We start from the raw sequence: 26,325 nt of genomic DNA, 5'->3' as shown, positions 1-26,325 counted from the left end.
AATATTTTTTGAAGTTATTTTTCATAAAATTATTTGTTAGCATTTTATTATTGTTATTTAAAAATGAATACATAAATAACTATTTAAAACATGTCTCAGTTTTATTTTCTAATATGCTAATTATAGCTCTAACTCACATAGACCAAACCTCTTTTGGGCCTTCAATAACTCAAGACTGTGAACAGGTCCTGAGAACAAAAAAAGTTTAAGAACCACAGACATACTCGTATTGTTTAAAAATCTAAAAGTAAAGAAATAGGAAACTGCAAAAAAAAGTTGAAAGTGGTCCATTCTTTAATATTGTTTGACTTTGTAGGCCGTGTACATGTATTTATTTGATAAAGCAAATATAAATATTTGAAAACAAATATCTTTCCTTATATTAACATTAGAAGGTTATCTCATTTCTTTAGATAATGTTTCTCTTCCTTACCAAAATGAGAGTGGAAACATCTATGAGCAATTGTACAGCCAGAAGGTGATAGTGGAGCAATTCAAATGCCCAAACTCTGTCAGAGCGTTTTGTCCTTCCTCAGATGGCCAGGATGGCTTTAGCCACCCCCAAAGAACAATCAGTAACCTTCACTCTGACTTTAATACCATGACCCATTTAGAAATAATGCACTGGTCAGGTTGCCTTCTGAGAAAGTAGTTAAATTTACCCAGCTACCCCGAAGACTTTTGAGAATAAGGAGGAAAACATACTCGCTTCAAATGTCCATCCATGTTAGGGAATGCTTTCATAGAAACGCCCTGGCCCAGCTACATGTTTTTAGAATGCCAAATCCTCATGACACTTACAGAATGGCAGTGATTCATGGCTCAGCAGAAATGAGTCAGTGATCTGGGGAAATGGGGCAGGTCCAGATGATAAAGAACTCACCTTTAATGCACTAAGGATAGCTTGCCAGATCTGCTACTTTGGCTACATACCAAGCCTAGGAATTAAAACACTGAAGAGACACATTTTTTAGATTTAACTGGACTTTTGGGTTGCATATTACCATTCTGCTGTTAGGTTACTCTTTTATCTAAAACATGGCTTATATAAGTATTATGACTCATTGTTTTAGTACATTAACGACTTCTAAATGTAATTTGGATGTGTTATTCTGACTCACCAGTAATGATGTTCATTAAAAGAATGATTACTCAGAGCCTTTCTTTAGCCCTACTCCAGCTCTTCCAGTGTTCCTGCCCACCTCCTATTGTTGACTCTCCTAATACCATGTTTGTTTCCTTTACAGAACCTCTATATCACTTATAATTACATATTTATTTATAAGTTTATTTTTTTAATATCTCTCTCCCTCACTGGACAATAAACATTACAGGGTTTGTTTTGTTTGCCACTTGTTATCTGTCTCCTAGCCAGATATGGCACATCATAGCTGCTTCAAAAAATGTTAGTTGTATAAACGTTAAATGAATTCAAATCAGGATTATTATAGCCTCAAGTTTGTTTTGTTTTCATTTTTCAAGAAGGCTTAGGGTCTAGAAAATATCTTTCCTTGATTGTCTGTAACCATCTTCATCTAACAATGCCTGATCTCTTAAGTGTAGAGTGTAAGGCCTGAATCAGCTAAAAGGTAGTATGTTTGCTTAATAACATCTTCAGCTCTCTCCATGCATCAGAGTGACTCTTCATATATAGAGTGCAATGGAGTACAGTGGACAATAAGATAATAGCAGATGTTTTCTAATAGGACTCAAAGTTATGTTGGATTTATGACACAATTTGGTGTTTTATATGTCCTGTTTGACTGTTACTGAGTTAAACAAATATTCATATCCAATGGCTATATTCCAATCATGGGAGTGTGGGGACACAGGTGGGGAACATTTATCTATGCTTTAAATTTTATTAAAATTTGAGTTCTTCCAGATGGTAACATCTTGGTAACTTAAGAAAAGCATAAATAAGCAGTTGGCTAATATAAAATCACCAAGACTACCCCTTACTACATAGCCAATTTTATTATTTTTTATTTATTTATTTATTTATTTATTAAGAAGGGCACAGCTCACAGTGGCCCATGCGGGAATTGAACCAGCAACCTTGGTGTTATCAGCACCATGCTCTAATCAACTGAGCTAACTGGCTATCCCTACATAGCCAATTTTAGACACAACAAAAGGGAAGGTTAATAAGTGCGAAGATGAGTATAATTCCGAAAATTTTTTTTTTAAAAAACTAAATATTTGGACAGGGTTGACTAGAACTTTTATTTTCTCCTTCTAGAATTCCTATCTTTTCTTTTTCTCATAGTACTTATTACTAAATTACTACTTTATTTACTTGATAAGGGGGTGGGGGGTGGGTGATGAGGGTAAGGGGGATCAAATATATGGTGATGGAAGGAAAACTGACTCTGGGTGGTGAACACACAATGGGATCTATAGACGATGTAATACAGAATTGTACACCTGAAATCTATGTAAATTTACTAACAATTGTCACCCCAATAAATTTAATAAAAAATAAATAAATAAATAAATAAATAAATAAATAAATAGAATTAAAAAAAAAAGAGTCCTCATGAAAAAAAAATTTTCAAAACTTGTAAAACTTACTAATATCCTTTTTGTAAAAAAAAATTTATTATGGAAACTCAAACATACACAAAGTAGAGAGACATGTATAATGAACCCCATGTATATATCACTTAGCTTCAACAAATTATCAGCAAATGACAAATGTGTCTCTCATATTCTCCATATCTCCCCACCTTGGATTATTTTAATGTAAATCCAGGATTTTTATTATTTCACCTGTAAATACTTCTGTACCAATATTGTTTAGGGACATAAATTAGCCTGGTTTTTCATCTCAAGACAGATCCCACATGCTGTGGTGAGATGACTCCAACAGAAAGAGTCTTGTGAGGGGTGTTCTATTGGAGTAGGGACTGAGGAACAGGTGCTAAAATGTTAACTGGAGATTGCAACATCTGGGTCAAGGACTGAGCAGGGAAATGTCCCTCTAGGTTAGGAGATCTCTGAAGACATTGCAGAAATGCTCTGCATAGAAACAAACAGCAGTTTGTTAAAATACAGTTGTTATAGGCCTCACCCCTAGAGACCCTGAATCAGTAGGTCCAAGGTGGAACCTGTGAATTGGTCTATCCACCAAGGTCCCCCGTGATGCTCACACTGCCGATCCAGGGACCAACTTTTAGAAACCTATTCTAGGAGTCTTTCAAAATCTAGACCCTGGACTTATCTCAAACCATTTCCTCTTCACTCTTTATGTTCTGGTGGGTGCTATCACTTTCTTCAATTCCTTTAAGTCAACAATTGTCTTGCTGCCTTAAGGGCTTCGAATTTGCTATTCCCTCACCCTGCCACACTTTTCCCCATACCTCATTTTGCTGGAGTAACTCCTAATCGTCTTTTATGTCTCAGCTTATATACCACTTTTCAGGAAAACCTCTAATCTACTCACAAGGTTGGGTCCCTTTCCTCCGTGCACCCTTCTTTTTAACATCATATTTATAATTCCTTCGGAACGTAATTTTTGTGGAATTTTTGTTTATTGTCTGTGTTCCTTACTAGACTCTTAGCTCTGTGAAGGCAGGGAATTTTTCCTGTTCACTGCTTTAATCTTAGTACCTATAATGAAAACTACGTGGCACACAATTGACAATATTTGTTGGATGAATGAATGAATGAATGAAAGCATCTAGATTTTCCCAAAAGAAGAAAAAGCCCCTAAACAATGTTACATAATATTTTACATTATAATCATATACGCAATTACCTGTAATATTTTTAAGAATTCTCCTATGTCATTTAAGATATAGATATCTTTCTCTATAGCTAATTTATTTCCTCAGCACACTACTCAAAGACATGTGTCCAAGTATCAATAGCAAAATGTAACAGCCAAAGCAGACATTGACATTTATAAAAGGTAAATTTGTGCTACTTCTGGAGGTTGTGTACAAGCAAACATATTAATAATTAGTGTGACCCAGCTGTACATTCCTTGGAAAAGAGTTTGGAATCAGGATACAAAAGGGATCATGGCCATTTGTTGTGAATTTCTGCAGACTCTTTCATCTGTGGATAACTCATGAATATATTTCATTTTCTAAAACAACAACTCCAATGAAGGTAAGTCCAAGATTAACAAGCTTTCAAAAATGCTAGTGATGGGCAGCCGGATGGCTCAGTTGGTTAGAGCATGAGCTCTCCACAACAAGGTAGCTGGTTCAAATCCCACATGAAATGGTGGGCTGCATTCCCTGTAACTAAAGATTGAAAACGGCGATTGGATTTTGAGCTGAGCTGCGCCTTCTATAACTAGATTGAAAGACAATGACTTGGATCTGATGGGTCCTGGAAAAACACACTGTTTCCCAATATTCCACCCACCCCCCCCAAAAAAAAATGTTAGTTATATAGAATGCCACCTCTACAAAACAAAACAATTTCCACCTATTTAACTTGGAAATCCACAAAGATATGCGAAAATGATTTTTCAAATTGCTAAACTAGGGTTACAAGAACATAGGTAAAATACTGAATACACACAGGAACAAATAGAAACAAGGTTAGACCTCAGTTCCCAGGAATACTTATTACATTTCTTACAAAAATAGCAAAAAGGGTACTTTTCTTATTGACTGTGGTATTCCTATATGGCAACCCAATATGTTTCACAATTATTTTAATGAATTTTTAAAGGAATCCTCTGGATTAAAATCTGCTCCTGGGTTCTATGGAGATGTCTTAGGAGTTTCTGTGGTGAGCAAGCAGGCAGGGCTGCAGGCTCTTTGTACCCAACCCTCTTCAATCTTAAAAGCACTAATTTTATATTTTAGAAAAAGCATGTGTGTAAAGTATGTGTTAGGTAACATGTAACAGATTTATTGTGAGAGAAAAGTGGGAGGAGGCGTTATTGCTAAAAGAAGGTTGGAAAACACTGCTCTGGTCTAGCACTACTAGAAGTTAGTTCCCAGTATTACCTGTATTTTTAGTCTCTTTGTAATTGCAGAGATATTGTGTCAAACTTTTCCCAGTGTCCATGTCATTCCTTGGACTGTCCCCAGTTCCACTGCCTTCTCATTTGACCTTCAGCCCTGGATTTCCGACAGCCTGTTGGATATGGTCCCTTCATACCCTCACACTCAAGTCATCCACCTCTTCCATTTTCTCAGTCTTTGCCAGTGACCCATCATTCTCTCAGGTTCCCAGCTTCAAACTTGTGGAGTAAATTTTTTTACTCATCCTTCCTAGCTAGTCAGTCACCAAATTCAGCTTGATTTCTTTCCTCCTAAATATTGCTCACTCACATCTTTTCTCTGCTTTCCCACTGCCCCCACCTCAGGCCCATTAGAGCATTCAATACCTGGGATACCCTCCACAGCTTCCCAAGTGCCTCATGGCTCCATTCATTTCGGGTCTAACTCATTCTTCCAGATTAATTCTACTTAAATTCTCCCTTTAGTATTGCTACTTCCCTGTACACAACCTTAAAGAGTTTCCAGTTGGTTTTGAACTATTCTACTTTGTTTTCAAGGCTCTTCAAAATCATCTGGCTCTTTACTCTTCTTTCCTGTTAGGTCCCCGTCACATAAAAATATTATTACAATTTCAGCATCTGGACCTTCATAAGAACGTATTGAGTTGACCTGGCCTAAAACAACCCATCCCTCTGCCTACTTCTTCAATCTTCCCCTCATCTTTTCTCACCTGTTACTCCATGTTCTTCATATAAGCAAGTACTTGCAGTTCCCTGAAAATTTGTCTCCATGCCTTTGTGCTTTCTTGGCTCTTCTACCCTTGGTCTCCTCAAATTAAAGTGGTACCTCTGGTGTTAACTCTTCATTTATCCTGAACTCCAGGCAAAGTAATCACATCTTCCTTTGAGTTGTCGTTGCATGCTATACATACTTCTATTATAGCCCTTATTAAACAATATTGCAATGTTTTGATTACATTTTTGTCTGGTTGAGCTACCCTCCTAGAATAGTTTTAGACTTGGTTTAAAACAAGGTCCCTGACTTCCAATAACTCACAATTGTTTTGTACTCCTGGCAAATCACTTTAGTAACTCAATAGGTATTTGTTGAATAAATGAATGAATGAGTAAATTTCTACCTAAATCCTTCTTACTCTTCAGGGTTTAACTAAAACCCCCTTACGTCTCTGAAGCCTTCTTTGACTTTTCTAGTTCTCCATTCCTTCTCTGAAGCCTGATAGTCCTTATGGGTTTGTACTATAAAATTAGGATGATTTCTGTAATTGGATAGCAAGGTCCTTGAGGACAGGGACACATTTTATATGTACATTGTCTCTGTCACTACACTGATCACAGTGCTGAGCATGTAGTAAAAGCTAAACAAATATTTGCTTTCTGGTTAGTTATGTAAATTCTATATTTAGGAAAACAATGACAGCTAATAGTCTACCTGGAAAATTCTAAACGTTTTCTTTTTTACGTTTACTTTTTTTTTAAAATTTATTTATTGGGGTGACAATTGTTAATGAAATTACATAGATTTCAGGTGTACAATTCTGTAATACATCATCTATAAATCCCATTGTGTGTTCACCACCCAGAGTCAGTTCTCCTTCCATCACCATATATTTGATCCCCCTTACCCTCATCTCCCTCCCCTCCACCCTTACCCTCTGGTAACCACTAAATTATTGTCAGTGTCTATGAGTTTTTGTTTATCATTTGTTTGTCTTGTTTTTGGTTTATATACCACATATCAGTGAAATCATAGGGTTCTCTGCTTTTTCTGTCTGATTTATTTCACTTAGCATTATACTCTCAAGATCCATCCATGTTGTCACAAACGTTCCTATATCATCTTTTCATACCGCCGAATAGTATTCCATTGTGTATATATACCTAAACTTTTTCTTAATATAATTGCAGTCATGAAATTAAGTAGTAAATCTTTCAGAAAATATTTAGTGAACACCTACTAATTTCCGGCACCAAACTAGTAAAGAAATTCTTCCGAAGTAAAATTAGTATTGCTTCACGTATCTCTTTTCACTTTTAAATTTATAACTGGTTAACTAAGTAGTTTTTGAGTAACCACCAGATTACTTTGTTTTTTGGGGGGAGAATGGAATCTTATAGTTCTTCTTGGCTGAGTTTTCTCTCAGGAGCACTGAATTCTTTTTTTTTTTTTTTTTTAATTCTTTTTTTATATCTGAGATTATTATGGTCAAGAAATGGGGAGAATGGATCCTAAATGATCTGGTCTAATTTTTTTGTTGTTGGTTCAATCTGTGCCCAGAAATGAGTGGGTCATATAAGACTAATCTAAGTAATCTGTGAGTGTACCATAACTTGAGTGCTCACCAGCTTACTTAGATCCACCAGGTGCCACTGAATGGCATCAATCATGGTGCTGTGATGACATCTTGCCAGCATTACTAACCAGAGTCCCAGCGAGTGGCATCAGGCATACTTAGAACAGAAGGGTAGACACTGCCTTGTGTTGTTCTGTGCCAACCCTTTGCTACATTGTAAGCCACTGTCTCACTCCTGCTTTAAATTTAAGTTTCTTGTTTCTTTATGCATTAGTTCATTCATTGTTTCCTAGTAAATACTATAGGCCAGAAGCTGTGCTTGGTGCTCAATATACAAAGGTAAAACAACAGAGCCTCTCAAGGAGGTCATTTGGATAACCAGATAGTTAGGTATATGCCATTGTAGAAATATTTAATATTAGTTTATGTTGCCTTTGAAAAACAAAATTCAGTATATGAGTATGTCTTTGGACTAGAATCCCTTGAGTCAATATGCATGTATAATTAAAAATGTTATTATTCGTGCTAATACTATTACCATCCTATAATAGCAATATTTTCTAGAATAAGTGTTAAATAGTAATGAAGTCATATTCTAGTAGTAATTAGGTGGTGAGGGAGGTAAAGTAGCTCTGACAGGACTCTGAATACCAGTAATTCTCTATAAAAGTAATATTATTCAAGCACCTTATTCATATATTATTACATTATAGTATTAGAGGTAACAAATGTCACCCTGGGGCTACAGCCAGATTCACATTTTGTGGGGCCTGAAGCTCATCAATATGGAAGGGCCACATCAAAAAATAAAATAAAAGTAGAACACAAAATTAGGTATAGCTGATGCAAATAAGGAGCCCTGAACTTTAGCTTCATTTGCTTTCACAGAAAAGCTGATTGGCAGACACATAGAAAATGAATATCCTGTCTACTCATCTGTCATATTAGGAAAAAACTTGGGCATTAGGGAAAATAGTACTCATGTAGCTGATATCAATAGTTTATTATAAACATAATACCTGCAAAATGAATCTCTAAATTGATCTTAGCCACAGCCTTACTCTATCTTTATTCTATCAGTTTTTATTCTGTTATTTGGCTTTCTTTAAAATTGAAAAAAATATCACAGGTATTCACTGAGTATGGATCATAAATACTTTCCATAGACCTATGCTGTCTTATGCCATAGTCATTAGCCACAGGTGGTACTGGGCACTTGACAAGTCGCTAGCGCAACCAAGGAACTGAATATGAAATTGTATTTAATTTTAATGAATTTAAATTTAAAAAAAACTGATGCTTTGTTCAGTTAATTACAGAATTTTAAAGTATGTTTGAAACAACTCATGTATGTCAATTTACTCTTTCAAATATAAACTTTATGAAATCTAAATGCAGATTAAGCATTTCCTAGGAAAATTTAGCAGCCAAATGGAGGGTAAGTGTAGAATTCACACTTATTTAGTAGGATTTTGAAGCCCTACAATGACAAAAAGAATGTAAAATATCATATGAATAATGTTTATATTGATTACATGTTGAAATGATGTTTTTAAAATATTAATTAAATAGATATTTTAAAAATTAATTTCACCCAGTTTTTCTTTGCTTTTTAAAAATATGGCTACTAGACAATTTTAAATTGCATATATGGCTAATATTAAATTTCTATTAGTCAGTACTGCGTTAGATTCCGTTTTTCTCAAAGGGAGTATACAATTTTTGAAACCACTTACTTAAAAGATAAACTGAGAATCATAGTAGATGGAAAGCAATTAGTAAACATTACTAATGGGACATTTTTACCTTACTTGAGGTGGCGGAATTCCTACCACTATGCAATCCAACTGTACTCTGCTTCCTTCTGGAACTTCTCTGCTCCGTAACTTTTGAGTGAACCGGGGAGGTTGTCCCAGAGGTTCTTCATAGTACAAAGATGAAGGTGAAGACCCCGGGGTGGTGTCTCCAGCAGCTGCTTCACTGGCAGCCTGCTCAGCTTCCCGCCGCTTAGCTTCCTGCTGTTCAAGGGCGTGATTCACTTCATTATCCCTACTATCTGCAGGGATAGGGATAGGAACAGAAGATCTTTCTCTTTCTGATAGAGCTGAGAAACTGCAGCTATTTTCCTGCATAACTTTGTTTTGAGATTCCGATTTACTCTTGTGGTTTTTGCAGGCACGAGGTCTAATCCTTTTGGAGCTATGGGCTTTGAAAAGAGAGGACAGCTCTTCAATGAAATCGGCAGCCTTATTTAAGAATACTTTTTTGGACTGGGCTTCAGAACTATACTGTGGCCTTTTTGCCTCCTGGGGGCTCTCTTTAGAGCTGGTAGGACTTCGAGAGTTATCCTGGCAGAAGTTAGGGTCAAAACTGGATTTAGGTGAGTGTTTCATCTGATCAGAAGAAAGGCATTTTCTAGTTGGAGCTTCATCTCCTTTCTCCAAAGGGTCATGATTGATGGCTAACCTTGCCAGATTGACACTTTCATCTAATTCTTCTTGGCTCAGAAAGGCTGAAAGATCTGGAAGGTCATCTTGACCTCCTCCACCTTCAGCAGCTCCAGAAGGACTACCAAAGTGGAAAGGGTTGGAAGAAGGCTCTGCTCGACTCCTCTCATGGTTTCCCCGATGTCTAGTTTCTGCTAAATAGCTCTCTCTTAGAAGCTGAGAGATGGAAGTAGAAGCTTCTATGCTGTCGTCTTGCATGCTGTCACAAAATAATCAGAAGTTTGGATCATTTCCAGAGAATAACAAGTCTATGTTTATTATAGCACAATGTATTCTGAAGAACTTAAAGCTTGAAATAAAAAATTGCCTAATTTTGATACTTTTACGAAATTTATTATAATGACATAAAGATTATTCTCAAGTTGTAAAATGAAGAGGAACTGAGTGAGATTTTATTGAAAATAAAAATAAAAATATAGGTGGTACCACTTTGTTAAATCCTTGAAATACAAGTTCAGTTATTAAAGCTGTACTGTAAATATAGTGACATTAAGTAGTACAATTTCTAAACGTAATTTTAATAATATCTGTATAAGGCTTTTATTTATAAAATGCTTTCATACACAGAGATTTACTCTGCATCCTCTTCCCTTTACCCTGAATGTAATAAAATAATAGAAATCAAAAGATATTGAAAACATAACCTCATCTAGTTGGTGAAAATAGAAACTTGATCTAGATCATGAAAATAAAAAATGCTTTTGGTTGGCTTGTTGTTTATAGGCTCAATCTGCTCTTAAAAACTATAATGATTTAGCCTGTTCAAATAAGGTATAATTAATTTAATTTCTGCAAAGATATGAATTAGAGCCTAGGTTTTAAAATATCCCTTAAATTAACATTAGGGAAGAGGGATTATGGGAAACAGGGAAATGGGGTGCAACATAGGACACTTTTCACTGCATACTCTTTCCCTGACTTTTGAATTTTAATTATATGAATAAATTAACAATACAATAAGTAAATAAATTTTAAAGTCTTAAGAATATGGTACAATAACTTTAGTTCAAAGTTCCCTAGACTAGAGATTTTGGTAATGCGAGCGAATTTTATATTATTAATATTACATTAGTTTATTCATTTACACACTTACTACAAGGATGGCAAACTTGTGACCCATTGGCGGTTACTCCTCTGTCTACTTGAAAGATGCAGGTAATTACAGTACTCTTCCCATTGACCAAGACTTTCTTAACACTCCACTCTTGCCACCACCAAGAAATCAGAGATGGTAATGGAAATGAAGACTACGGTATTTATCATTCTTGTGCTGGGCCTTGTGTGTTAAGACGGGGATTGTAATGGTGGCACTAATTCTATTTTATGATTTGGATCTCTGGTATAATTTGATTTAATAATTGTAATTGAGCTTGGGACTTTTTGAAAGCTTTCTTTTCTTCACTTCCTTCCCCTCGAATGTTAATGATTCTGCTTCCCATACATTTACTATGCAGTTTCAATGGTCCTGTTTAATTCTGCCATGCAGGCCCTGTGACTTGGGAGAGGTTTTGCATCTGTATGGGATCCACGCCTGGCTCCAACTTAAATCTACATAACAAATGCAAAGGTTGTGATAACCAGCTTCACTGCATCTTCCCCCATCCCAACAGACAAAGCTAAACTCAATGGAAAATTCCACTACAGGCTTCCACTACTGGCCAAAGCAATTTACATCCTGGTTAGAAAATATAAAACTTGAGACCAAAGACTCAATGCAGTAGTTTGCAATAGTTCCCAGCAGACTTTGCCCAGCTGACCTTTCTCTTACTTTAATAAATCTTCCTTCTGTATTTCTACCTGACTTGTAAATTCTTTCATGGCCCGCGAGCGAGCAGATACAACATTGTGCTGCGAAGACTGAGAAGAAAGTAACCTTCTAAATCTTTTCTGGCTTTAAGGTTCTATGACAAAACTTACTTCAGTTCATCTTTTTCCTTGAATGATAACTTCTCTTGTATCACAAATAAGGCTTCCTAGGAACTGCCCTAGTTCTCAAACTTTTAGAGTGCTATCCAAAACTAACCTCTAAATTGGCAAAGTAGGCAGTGACCTTGAGAGGGCAATTGGAAATGGCTAAACAGATCATCTACAGCAAAATATTTTTCCACATGTTTGCCATAGCCTTCGATTGCCACTACTGGATCCACTTGTTTGGGTGAAGTTTGTTGTGCCTTAAATAAAGATTAATTGAAAAATGCAAAGATTTATCTACAAAAATATTCATCATAGTATAGGTGATAATATTAAACAGTTAGAATCATGCCCAATAAGAAATTAATTAAATTATGATATACTCATTAAACAGAAATATATGGCTATTTAAAATTTTGTAGAACAGTGCATGACATACAAAATAGTATATGAAAGTGTAATTGATATCTTAAAAGAAAATTTGTCTCATTTGTGCATTAACTATATAGAAAGAACAGTTAAAAATAATGTAAAAATAAAAAAAATGAAATCAGATACAAAATCCTATGTGAAAGTTTAATTACTATTCTAATTGAAAATCCTTCTCATTTGTAAATCAATTATTTCATTAACCTAGTTTGAGTTTCTGTATATGTTTAAATGACTTTGCCTAGCCAGAGGCAGAAAATTAAGCGCTTTATAAGTCAGGATGGTCTCTATTTATTGGACATTATTTTATATTGTGTTTTAATGTAACTTTGTCTAACTTTTTTTAAAACGATGGCTTTTATATTAAGTCAACATGGAATGAGGATTGGCCTTGGAATAGGTCTGTTTTCAAATTCTGGCTTTATTTCTTAGCAGTTGTGTGACTTTGAGAAAATTACTTAACTTCTTTGACTTTTGGGTTCCTCATCTATAAAACACTGACAATATCTATTTCCCAGGGGAGTAAGGATTAATAACATCATGAATGCAAAGCTCTTAAAGCAGGGCTAGCCACTAAAATTTAGGGCTCTCAAAAGATGTTAATAAAAACCAACACTTAGATAAAGGTGATGTTAAGTTGAAAAACTTTCAAGTTTTGTTTATGGTGGAAATAAAAAAGGAAATACTCATATAAGTAATCACTACTCTCTGAAACTATTTTGTTTTCTTTTTTAAATGACAGAAGCCCATTGATATGTAAATATATGCCTGTTCGGATGCTTATGGTCATGAGAAATTACTATGATAACAAAACTTTCAGGTTTTCAAAGTAAAGGATTTCTTTAATGTTTTAGTGTAGTATTTATTACTTAAGACTGGAGTTGGATCCAATTCAAATCCCAGTGCTGACACTTCCTAGCTGTATTAACTCAAGCAAGTTACTTAACTTCTTAAGCCTCAGTTTACTCTTCTATAAAACAGATATAATAACAGCAGCCATCTCATAGGTTGAAATGATGATTAAACGTGCTTGGCATTTGGTAAACATTCAATAAATGGTATTTATTATTATTATTATTATTATTTAACAACTGTAGCCTCATATCATGATAAAAAATGGAAGCAGAACTAGTAAAGTGACTTGATCCAAGGACAAATTTTGAAGAGAAACTGAACTTTTGATTTGTAGTTAATTCAACATTATCTATCTATATTCTGTTGAAATACATGTAGTCTCATTAACAAACTGTACTGCATTTAGATCATTGTACACATTCTTTTCTTTTTTTTTATTAAAATTAATTGGGGTGACAATGGTTAATAAAATTACATAGGCTTCAAGTGTACAATATTCTGTCTGCCTGGGCTGTGCCCTGCCCCCACCTCCCTTCTCTGCCTTACTGTGCCAAGTTCTGCATGGTCTTCCATTCTTGGCTGAGGCATTGCGCTGGGATTTCTTCTTTTCTCTGGATTGGGCTCCTCTCCAATGTGCTCTCAAAGCTCACTGTCCTTATCCCCAAACACAACACTACTACAATATAATAAAGTTGTCTATTTACTTTTCTGTCTACCTCACTTTTTTTTTTAAGGAGGGCGCAGCTCACAGTGACCCATGTGGGGATCGAAATGGCAATCTTGGTGTTATTAGCACCACGCTCTAACCAACTGAGCTAACCAGCCACCCCCCTACTTCACTTTGTTTGTACACTATCATCTCTATATATACACAGCACATAGAAGATGATCAATAGATATCTGCTGAATTATTTTGTTCATTAGAATTTCCTGCTAAATGTTTGCTGTTTATCAGTTTTTTAATTGCAGGGTAAAGTAAGATAGATAAATAGAAATCGTATTTACAAAGAAAACTTACAAATAGAAAAAATATAAATATATTTTATATACAAATATATAAATAACTTCAAATTGACTTTCAAATGCAAATTTATTTATAGTGGATAAAATGACTGGAATTATGTTTTGTTCTCATACCAAAAGTATCAGATGATACTTCTGATGATAATCAGAAACCTGGGTTTGTATCCCAGTTCCAACACTCAATAACTTGTTAATGTTTTGTGGTTTTTTTTAACTTTTATTTATTTTAAGTGTGTTTTTCCAGGACCCATCAGCTCCAAGTCAAGTAGTTGTTTCAATCTAGTTGTGGAGGGCACAGCTCACAGTGGCCCATGAAGGGATGGAACTGGCAACCTTTGTGTTATTAGCACCACACTCTAACCAAGTGAGCTAAGCGGCCAGCCCAACTTTGCAGTCTTGAGCAAGTCATTTAATGCATCTGAATCTCAATTATCCTCATCTAGCAAATGGGATAATAACAACTCCATCTCAGAGAGTTCTCAGATGCAAATGCATGTATAAATTGTTAAACTGATAAATATTACCTACAACAAAAAAATATGAAAATGTATCACTTTCTCTTTCAAGTGTTAATTCAAAAACTGTAGGGCGCCAGTTAGCTCAATTGTTTACCAGTTCAATTCTCACATGGGCCACCGTGAGCTGTGCCCTCCACAACTAGATTGAAACAACTACTTGACTTGGAGCTGATGGGTCCTGGAAGAACACACTTAAATAAAAGTTAAAAAAAAAAAAAGTGTTTACATACAGAAAAATAAATGTTAAAAAAAAAAAAAACCTGTTATGAAATTTGTACTTTATAAAAAGCCCAAGTGCTATCATGGATACCCTAGCTTTCCTTTATTCATCCATTAAATATTTATTGAGCATCTACTATGTGCTGTTCTAGGCACTAAGGATTCAGCAGTGAACAAAAGACAAAGTCCCTGCCTTCATGGAGCTGAATTAGAATTAGTGGGAAAGATATAAATGTTAAGAAGAAAAATAAAGAAGGGAAACGGAATAGAGGATGATGGGGAAGGAAGGAAGATGTGTTATTTTAGCTAGGAAGCTCAGATAAAGCTGATGCAGAAGCTTCTGATGGATAAGTTAGCCATGTGACCACCTAGGGGGAAGAATGTTCCTGACTGAGAAAGAAATAAGTGCCAAAGCCATGGGAAGTAAATATTTGCTGTGTTTGAGTCAAGCCAGTGTACCAGGAGGTGAGTGAAAAATAAGAGTAGAAGGAAAAGAAGTCACAGAAGTACAAAGCTAGATCATGTAGGGCCTTGAAGACCATGAGAAGGACTTCACATTTTATTAAACATGTGAATGGGAAACCATTGTAGAGTTTTGAAAAGCAGATGACATGGTTTTGGAAAAGTTCAGTCATGGCTGCTACGCAAAGAATCAAGTTAAAGGGGGCAAATGTGGAAACAGTCAGATCAGTTAGGAGACCATTGCAATATGCTGAACAAGAGACCATGGTAGCTTGGATCAATGAGTGGTTATCAGTGGGAAATAGTGAAAAAATGGTCAGATTTGAAATACCTTTTGAAAGTATAGCCAGTATGATTTACTGATGGGTTGAAAGTGGGATATGAGAGAAAGCAGAATCAAGGGTGATTTCAATATTTATGGGTTGAGCACCTAGGTGAGTGGAGGAAAGATTTGCTGGGATGAGCCAGGAGCAGGTTTCAGGAAAGGAAATTAAGAATTCTCTTGGACATTTATCTGGGGTGTTCAGAGTGACACTGAACTTTTGTTTCCTCCTTTTTGCTTCTTACAAAATGGAAACTTAGATTTTTATGCCACTTTCAAAATACATTAAGTAATTGCCCTTAAAAACAGATCATGGTTTTGGTGAAATCATCCTAGGTTGGAAATGAAACAATTAATGTGGCACAATAATCAAGATAGTCTTTAGGAAATCATGTAAACTAATTTGGGCACATGGAAAACTTATTGAGTGTTCTTTACTTTGCTAAATATCTCTGTTTTTCTCCTAGGATTTTTCCTGAAAAGAGGATCTTCCCTAAAAAATTGCTGAAAATGTAAGAGTCTGGTTCATAAAACAAAACTTGATTCTGATACCTTTGGACATACAGTCAGTCGTGTGCCACATAATGACATTTTGGTCAATGACTGTATATGCAATGGTGGTCCAATAAGATTATAATGGAGCCAAAACATTGCTATCGCCTAGTGATAACATTGCTGTCATAATGTTTCCAAGTCCTGATGTAAAGCATTACCTTTTTTGTGCCTTCTCAGCTTATGGATAGCAATGTTATCGGATGGAAATGCCTGGGGACTCACTTGGGCCCCTGAGCTTCCCCACGTACCTCCCCTTTCTAAACCAATATGACAACTGGACCAGATCCTTGTAGTCCTTGTTATGATACAAGACACCCTTCATCGATAGCCATTAGGAAATGTTGGGGAAGGAAAAAAAAGTTTATTACTTACAGGCCCTGAAGCTTACTAAGTATGCCAGGGGGCACACAGTGGGGTAACGCAGCAGAGTGAGAGTGAGCGGAAGACTGAGATTCACTTTTACTAGAATTGAGGTTGGGGGGCTAGGGTTTTGCAGGCTCACTCTTTGTTGGTGAATTTAAAACATAAGAGACATAATTTAAAGCATGAGAAGAAAAACAAACAAACAGGTAGCCCAAATGGTCAATCACCAAAATCAACCAAGATCTCTAAAACAAAGGTACCTCAGTGGGTGGAGGTGACCTGACTCTATCTAGTCTTGAGGTTGGCAATGCGTTTATTCTAGATAGCCTTAGTTGAAGTAGATGCCTGGGCAATCAAAGCTCTTCAGGCACTTGAATTACGAAAAGAAAAACCAACTATCAGGGCTCACACACTACAATTACTCTTGTGTTTGTGGTGATGCTGGTGTTAACAAACCTAGTGTACTGCCAGTCAGATAAAGGATAGCATATACAATTATGTAGAAGGCTAGCCCACCCAGGTTTGTGTAAGTGCTCTCTGTGATGTTCGCAGAAGGATGAAACTGCCTAACTATGCATTTCTCAGACTGTATCCCCGTTAAGTGGCACATGACTGTGTTTCTCAATTCATATGAACTCAGCACTACTCTTCTGTAGGCTCTAAGAAGACCTTGTTGGAAATAACATATGATATCATATTTTGATTATAATGTGGTATTTAAATTGGGGCATTGGCTGGAGAATTGGCAAAACCTACTATGAAGTAAATTGGATTCAAACATAAATACTGATGTTTTCTGGCTATCTAGTATCCTTAGATAGTTTTTTTTTATCCTTAGATATTTAAATGAGAAAACAAATCTGCTTAGGTCAACACAAAAATAGCTTCATATTGAATTATTTTTCTAGAGAGATGGAATAGGAAAAGATAGATCTATAAGTCACTCACCTCTAAACTGAGGATGAACAGAACTACGCTGCTTACTTCATAGGTTTGTTTGTGAAATCACTTTGAAAATGTAGAACACTACACAAATTTAAGGTAATATTTTCTGTTGATGTGTAATTATTATACCTAGGATGTTCTTTAGGGGAAGAATAATCGACAAAATTAGACTTTGCTCCCTCTCTTTAGTGCTGGTATTGACCTTCGTGTCTTGCCTTTTATACCCTATGATGTCACACAAGAGAAGTATTTAAATCAGTTCTTTTGGAGAAACTTGCTGGGTCAAGAACCAAATCCCATTACATAGGGACTAGTCCTGGAATATTGGGTACAGATCACCTTTTTAAAATTTGACTGTGGGTGGGATGCACTTTGAAATAAATCTTTCTTTATTGTTATAATACCTATCCCTATTCTATTTCTATTTCCAGTCTATCTTTGCTGTGAGTGGCATTAGTTATTTAATAAATTAGTATATATTGAATTATCAGAGCAAGAACCCGAGATATATGGAAATATGTCAGTAACAATATGGAAATAATGTAAGTCCATTATTTTAATTCCTCTTTCAGCTTGAAAGAAGGAAAACAGCAGATAAAAACAAATACAGACAAATATATCCATTAGAAGAGACTGTTGAAATAAAGAGACAGAACAGAGGTGATATGTAGGAGAATTAGTAGAATCTGTTTAGGAATATTCCTTAAAAAGCAAGGATTTAAAAATTTTTTAGAAGATTTTTAGATAATAGGTCAAAGGTGAGTAAGCCATTCTCTTATTATTGTTTTAATCAAATTGGTAAAGTAAGAAGGTAGGAAAGAAAGTAAAGATTTAGTTTGAGTGGTTGAGAAAGGAGATTGGCTACTGTGAAACAGACTATGTATGTTTTCATATACAGAAGAAGATAAACATGTAGGAAATCACTAGTGTAAGTGATATTGAAGCCAGAGCCCAAAGTTAGTATTTAATCTGAAAGATAGCAAAGAAGTAAAAGTAAATTCTGCAACCCATAGAAAGGTTAATGGAAGACAAGCAAAAAGACTTCAGGAATCTGGGACCAAAAAAGTATTTGATGGTAGTCACAAAAATGACAGGCAACTCAATGATTCATTTTAAATAAGAAAAAATATTTAATATTTTCATCCTTCCTCGGTCCCTTAATATTTGTGTCATTTTTTTGGTGACTAAGGATTTGAAAAAAGGATAACTTGCTTAATAAATTAACATAATAAATTTTCTTTCTTTTTTTTTTTTTTTTCATAATACATTTTCTAGATTGGGAGAGGAGCCAGTGTCCCAAAGAGGATCAGGATCTCAAGATCTAGTTCTAGTTCAAGCAGTTGGTGGGAAAGCTCTGAGGGCCCCTCCCAGAGTGCGGAGTGCAAGTAGGGGTCTATTTAGCATGCAGCCTGTAGAGAGCTTGTGAAGGTGACTCTGATTGACATGAGCTCTAAGGACTCTTTAGTGACTGCAGGTATAGTCACACCAACATTTGTGCCCACCAAAAATGTATCTGCTGAAAAAAGTTTCTTAAATTTCTAACCAGAGCATTCTATCTTTACTTGGGTTGTTCTCTTCAGGCAAAAACTCAATGCTTCTAGTAGTTTTAAAAGCTCTTCGTTTCAAATACATGGTGATGGAAGGAGAATTGACTCTGGGTGGTGACCATCCAATGTAATATATAGATGATGTGTTACGGAATTGTACACCTGAAACCTATGTAACTTTACTAATTATTATCACCCCAATAAAATTTAATTAAAAAGAAAAGCTCTTTGTTAACTATGAAACACCATAGAAATGTAAGAAAATATCTCCGTGGTACTTGATTTTTGTTTATCTCTTAGCAGAGGGAATTAGTTAAGAAAAGAAAACCTTTCCACTTTTTGTCTGGTTATAGGCAATAATACCTTGAGCCAAGTAATGCCTTTGTCAAATCTCAATGTCAGTGAAGAAAACTAATTATTCTGGGGTTAGCAATATGATTCATCTTATGTTTTCAGGTTAGTGAACTGAGTTCATTACTCCCTTTATGTATAGGAGTTAACTGTTGAAAAATTTAAATTTAAAAACTCTCACCTTTCTATATATTAACCTTAGTTCATTAAAGACCTTTCACAATAAAATCTGACTTACCTGCTGTCTCATTTCTTCAAAAGTAAATCTGAAAAACCATCTCTATGAATTCCAAAACCCTGCCTGGATGAAAACTCATTCAGTTTCTTGTGTCCATGAATTGTAGTTCTGAGTCTATTCCACTGAATGTGTGCCTTTGTAAGCCAATTGTAATAGAAACATGCACTTGAGTCTGTATTCTAAATTATATGGAACATTGGGGTTTTAACACATTATTATCAGTTCCAGTAGCATTAGGCATATTCTGTAAGTGGGAATTGAGACAAACTTCCAAAATTTGGATAGTGTTCAGCTGTTTGTTTCATAGTCCATTATTATAAGATTCTGTAATGTTTATAATTTTGTCTCTTGATAGAGTAAGTATAGTGTATATATATTTCAAGTTTCCTGGGCTGGCCTTGATGTTAAATATTTTGCTTGTTGTTAAATCATGTGTCAGACAGCATATCTTAATTTTTGTTTAAAAATATGTTTGTTATAGTTATAGACATTCTCAATTTCCTAGAAAAGTATCATGGATTTTATGTGAATTTAAGAGTTATTATTAAGGAAAGACTGAAAATTTATGACAAAAACTTTTTTTTCTTTTTAAGGGGGGGCACAGCTCACAGTGGCCCATGTGGGGATCAAATTGACAACCTTGGTGTTATTAGCACCCCGCTCTAACCAACTGAGCTAACCGGCCACCCCAAATTATGACAGATTTTTAATTTAGAGTTTATAGAATTCATTTCATCATTACCAATGTGAAAGTAATTGAATTATAATAATTTTAGAGAAAGAAAAGAGGATAGCTGTTTTGTTTCTTTCACACTGATTGATGCTAGCATCTTTAACATGCATGAGTAAAAATCTTTTGATAAGATAAAATTTTGCAGCATCATTACTGTAATGTTCATTTTTGGGGAATAGAAATACAGATTAACCCAGTTTCTCTTTTTCTTTGCTTATATAGTTTTTAAAATATAATTCAGGATGTGCGTTTAGTTAGTGCTAATAGTGCAATGTATCAGGCCAAACATTTGCCACTAACTGTCAAGTGTCTTTCTGATGTAGTTGAAAACGGAGAGAGAGACAGAGGAGGGGGGCGGACAGAGAGAGAGATAGAGAGAGACAGAGAGACAGAGAGAGAGAGAGAGAGGAGAAAGAAAGAGCAATGTCCTTTGAGCAAGACTTTCTGCAGCTGTTGTGTACATTAATCCAGGGAGCAGATCTCCCAATACTAAATATAGCGAGCGTATCCTCTTACATGATAAAAAAAATTTTAAATGAAAGTCTTTCACTGTGGAGTCATATTATTTTAGATTTGATTTCCTTTAAAAAGGAAATAGGCATCGCATACATATTCTCTACACAAAAACCATTATTTTAATAAATTAATGTGTGGAAAATGCCAATGATACATGTAGCAGGTCATGACTTCCTCTCTTGAGACATTTTTCCTTAAGAACCGGGTGGGCTGTGATTTCTGTGAATTTCCTGAATCCCCTCCAAAACCTTTACATGGAGAAAAATGTATTTTTCCCATAATTTTGTATCCCATTATACATAATTAGAAAGTTATCCTAGATTTTACTCTAAACAACAGCAATGAGGTCTGAAATATCCTCTTTCCCATTGTCAGTGCCTGTTATCAAAAAACACACTTGAGAACTTAAATCTGAATATTACCTTTCTTTTTTTAGTTGACTCAGATGAGGATGTTCAACCCAGGCACTCCACTGTGATGATAATTATCCAAAGAGAACTTTTAGATGAAAGCACAGGAGAAAAAGAAAATTCTTCACGCCCTTGGAAATAGAAAGTAGCCGTCCATAGAGAGTGAGGAGTTAACCTTAGTTTCAGTGAAGATGGCTGTAAGAAGCTGGACAACCTGTCACCACCGGAGCCAGAGCATTTGTCAGCTCACAGGTCCCAAGTTATTTTGAGCTGTATAAACCATGTGCCTGTCAAACATTCCACCTGATTGGACAGGAGAAAACTGAGCAAAGGGATTCCACAACCGTACAGCACCTATGGGTGGTGGGGGTCAATGAGTTTTTCTACTTATAGAATTTCTCTTATAGCTAGACAGCCAAGTTGTTTATTGATTTATGTTTGAAATTAACACTGAATTCATCATATCACATCTTATGTGTCAAAGAAAATGAAATTATTTTTGAAATACTATATCAAACTTCTTAATTTTTAAAGGCCTTATTTTAATTAATGGGAAATTTACTTTCATTTCATTGCGGATACATTTTAGGAAATTTGGCCACGAAAATGAATGTGTCAACATGAAGCTGAGAGTCTTTGAACTGTTTGTCCAAAGGCTGAGCTAAAGCAGAAAAGATAACTAACGTTAAAAGTTGTTCATTAGAGATCACAGAAAAGATGGACAGGAAGAAAACAGTAACAAATTAGTTTGAACAAACTTCTTCAGGAAAAAACTAATCGTATACTCGTATACTATTTAAAAGTCAAAATTACTATACAACATAATATATTACAACTCCTATTCATGTGTTAGTACCTGGAATAACTTTTTTGTATATTGTTCTATGCTAGATGTCTTCTTTTACAAGCACTACCAATCAATAATAATAATAAAAAAAGAATCCTTAACCAAGCCAACATCTGCTCAAAAGCCTATTTTGTTAAAGTATAGGTTCTTTGATATTTTCGTACATTTTCAGAATATGAATTTGGAAAGAAAAGTTAATACCATGATTTAGTACAGATTAAGAGTGCTATAACATCATCAATCTTGGTAGAAGCCTGGGTTTCGAAAATTCAGATAAATGCCATTGGTTATTTTTTGAAAGGATCGTTCTTCGATTTGGATAGCATGAAATACATTGGTTTAAATCTAGCTTTCTGAATTAAATCACACAACTGCTTGTTGGAGTCTTTCCATTCATTCATTCAACAAATATTTACCTAATGTCTATCATGTACCAGGTACAGGGTATAATGTAGCGCACAAATCTACCAAAGTTCCTGACCTCATGGAATTTACTAAGAGATCTGTTTACCTTTTCAGTCATCTTGAGATTCCCTGTAGGATATTGAATAGATATAAAATTTCTTTGTTTGTTGTGATCACATTAGAGGTTTCACTACACCTGTTGTTATGGAACTTTTATTTACACATGCAAAATGAAAAAAAATTGAGGAAAAATTTTAAATAATCCAGGTCAAAAGAACTATTACTGAGGAGAGAAAAGGGTAGAAGAAGAACTGAATTATATAGATAGGTTATTTTCATTACCACAATAATCCAGATTTTCAATGTACAAGTTCATTTGCTCTCTTATCTAATCCTGTGCTGGTGTTTACCGCAGGAGTACTTAACTGGGTTTCTGCATTTTCAGTTTACCTAGATGTTTCAACCATTTCTTTATACTTAAAGCGAGGATCTTCCCTCACTATCTCACTCACATCTGGATGCATAATCAATATAAGTGCTGCTAGGTCTCATGTAGGCACACGGGAAGGTGGAACCTCTACTTCAGGTAGCAATTTGATTTTCCAAAGGGAAGTGCTTACACACACTGTAAGTGACCATATTTCTACTTCCCTGCAAGCTGTGTCATGATAAACCTGGTGTCCCACCTTTCACCCAGGTATAGAATAGTACTGAGACCATATTGAAAGATAAAATAGAGTTGGTTGAGTAGTGGAATTAGGAATTAACAGGAATAATTAGGCTTAAAATGCAAAAACGAGTTATAGAAGAAAGAGCCAAAGAATTTCTGAATAGCAGTAATCTTTCTCATTTACTGTAACACTTTAGATGCAGATAGTGTACAGAATTTTTCGAGCTCTTTGGGAAAACCTGGATATAAATATTTTAAATATTTAAAATAAATATTTTAAGCAAGGCAACTGTGGACACCTTGCTTACACTACATCAAACTCCTATTCTAGCTTTTAGATTTTTAAAATTAGTTTCTGCTTCTAGGTAAAGAAGCCCCTACCCTGCATATCATCAGTGTTAATTGTATAAACATTATATCACAAACCTACAAGTTCAGATTTTACCAGAGTTCACTCGTACAAAGAATAATTTTTAAAATTAAAAAAAAATCCAACATAGTTAAAAACAAATTTCACAGTGACAAATAAAAGGTTACATGTCTTAAGCCTTCCCCATAAAGTTGAGTGTCCCGTCCAACAGTTGTGTTTATTGTGGTTTGAACATGATCCTGTGCTTGCCTTCAGCTGTTTTCTTAATTCAGTCACTCAGCTACAGAAACAATTTACTCACATTGGGATGATCCACAGGAATGTCAAGGAATCGGGAAGTTGTATTGACAGAGGAAGTCTTCACTTGGAGGATAGGCATGCCAGCATTTCTGTGCTAGTGGATTTATATAGAATTTTTGTGTTTGCTATTTTCCATGTTGCTATAGATTCTAATTCTTTAAAAGAAATCACTCATAAACTAAAGCTTCAGTATGTTTTGCTTAAAGTTCATAGATTTATATTGAGGTACCACTTTCCAGTATCAGGTGAAAGAAAAAACACACCCCTCTATCTTATTTTTTAAAAAAACAGAGGCATATATGTATTTTCTAATACTCACACCAGAAACAAGTTCATGACCGTTCAAAACAATATATGTACAGGATTATCGAGGGTCTTATACAAACCCAATAATACAATGAAATTGAGAAACACAATTAAATACTAAAAAAAAATTCATCTGAATGGTATTGAAACGCTTGCCTAAAACTAAAAACATTAAAAAAAGAGGACTTTAAAACCTATTTAGTTTTTTAAAAATAAAAGCTTTTTTAAAAACTACAAACAGAATACCTATTTTCAAAGATTATACTGAAAAATAAGCGTGTGGTTACCTGTCTGAGGAGAAGCACCATTGCTATATCAATCAACCAGGGTCATCCAAAGCCCAAATCTCACTGCCTAACTTGTGTCAGCCACAAAAGTAGCATGAAGGAAATGTGACACTGCCCCACCAGAGTAATGAAGAGTATTTACAGGGTTTCGTGGCAGATCCAGGGACAGTCATTTAGAACAGATTGCTCTTTCAGATCAACTTTAATAACTCAGTCTGCACGAACTTCTTAGCCTGGAAGGATAGTGGAGGTGGATAATGATGAAGATGACTAAGGAAACAGACTTTCTTGATCTCTCTTTAGAACAGATGAAAAGGATAATGGTGATGAAATTTTAAAAAATAAAGCGTAAGAAATGCACAAAATATCCATACACAGGATGCAGGTGACACGGGTAAATACCTTTATTTGATAGAAAACTAAGAATATGGTAAACATATTTATGAAAGTAAATATGGAAAAACAATAAATGATTATAATACTAATGTTTGCTGCCCCAATTTTAGGGTAACTAGATGAAAGCTTTATTATGTAATTTCTGTGAAAACGCTTTACTTGTGTTTTTGATATGTAGCATATATCAAAATGTACACTTTGTAGAAAGTATTATTTCCAAGAAGAAAATATATTCCTAGAATTTTTTAAAAGAGCCTCCTGTGATTATCATTACGTTACTGAAGATATCCAAAGCAATTAACATCAAGTATGTACGCCTGAAGGTATACAGTTGATTCCCACTTCTCACCACGTTAATAAATGATTATATTAACACAATATAACTATATCATCTCAGTAGAAATAAAGTAGGAGTCCTTATGTGCTAGGCACTATGCTAAGCTCTTTGTGTACATTGTGCTTTATTTTATGTATCCGTTCAACAATCTATAAAGTAACTAATGTTATAATTCTCATTTTACAGATGAGACCCTGGGGCTTAAAAGGAGGTTAAAAATTTGCCCAAGGTCACACAACAACTAAGTGACTGAGCCGGGATTAAATCTAAGGCTAACTCTAAATCTGTGCTCATAACCACTGCAAATATTTCAACGTTTACATTTCTAAGGTATGAAGGGTAAAAACAAACATAAAATATACTTTCTCTTTTAGTGTTTTAATGTAGAATTTTAAGTTTATAGTTTTTCTGACTGAAACCAATCTTGAAATTCTTTTGAATGTCTAAACAAACCAAAAAAAAAAAAAACACAAGAGAAAATACAGAAGGAAAAAAAGCGAAATGCTTTCAGAAACACTTTATCTGCAATATTTTAGCTGAGAACATGAATTGATATGTAGACTGAAGCATTAAACTGAAAGGTAGGGCATTGGAAGGCAGTCTGAATGCTTGACAGACCTATTTTTTTTGTTGTTGTTTCTATTTATGCAGAGAGAGAGAATTTAAGAGATTTGCTCTTTTGAAAGTAAATTTCAATGTGTTGGTGTTATTTTTCAACACATCAACACGGGTCAATAATTGTTTTTTAAGTTAGGGGCAGAAAAATAATTGGCATAGTCTCTCTTCATAACCTTAGTGCTAAATATCTTAAATGCCAGTATGCCGGGCTCTGGGTGATTCTGCTCAGATTCTATTTTGGGGCAGCATGACATCTCAAAAAGCTGAAAACAAAGTTCAGTGTTCTTATGCATGATTCAAATAATCACACTAGCATTAATGATGTGAAGAAAGGGAAACGGGAATTAACATTTTTTTCCTAGTGTACTATAAATGGGGCGCACCCTCATTTATCTCTTATTTACTATTTAAAGCAACTCTGCAAGGTATTGTTATCTGCATATTAGAAGGAGGAAACTAAGGCTTAAAGAAGTTTAGCTTTCTCTAAGTTACTTAACCAATGAGTTGCACAGCTGGGTAAATTCAAACCTAGGTCTTTTAATTTAAAATGTATTGTCTTTCCATTGCCCCCCACTGCCTTCTCATGAAGAATAATTATGCAAGTTAG

The 26,325-nt window shown here is 35.0% G+C and overlaps 1 protein-coding gene across 3 annotated transcripts in view; it reads right to left on the bottom strand.

Moving 5' to 3' along the window:
• MYPN (myopalladin) overlaps window positions 1-26,325 on the bottom strand; it is a 101,995-nt gene that overhangs the window by 62,709 nt on the left and 12,961 nt on the right. Inside the window, exons 1-2 of one of the 3 annotated variants that reach the window (XM_081075098.1) lie at window positions 21,195-21,437; window positions 9,085-9,984 (exon numbers count right to left, since the gene is read on the bottom strand). In XM_081075098.1, the coding sequence (XP_080931224.1) occupies window positions 9,085-9,983 (899 nt within the window). In that variant the 5' untranslated portion in view covers window position 9,984; window positions 21,195-21,437. Of the gene's footprint in view, window positions 1-9,084; window positions 9,985-21,194; window positions 21,438-26,325 lie in introns of those variants that run through there. The other 2 variants (XM_081075100.1, XM_081075099.1) reach the window with 2 other exon arrangements.

This window comes from Rhinolophus hipposideros (genome assembly GCF_964194185.1).
Source record: "Rhinolophus hipposideros genome assembly, chromosome: 15".
Classification (NCBI taxonomy): domain Eukaryota; kingdom Metazoa; phylum Chordata; class Mammalia; order Chiroptera; family Rhinolophidae; genus Rhinolophus; species Rhinolophus hipposideros.
The sequence above is the reverse complement of the archived record's forward strand: the minus strand, read 5'-3'. Positions and strand labels throughout refer to the sequence as shown.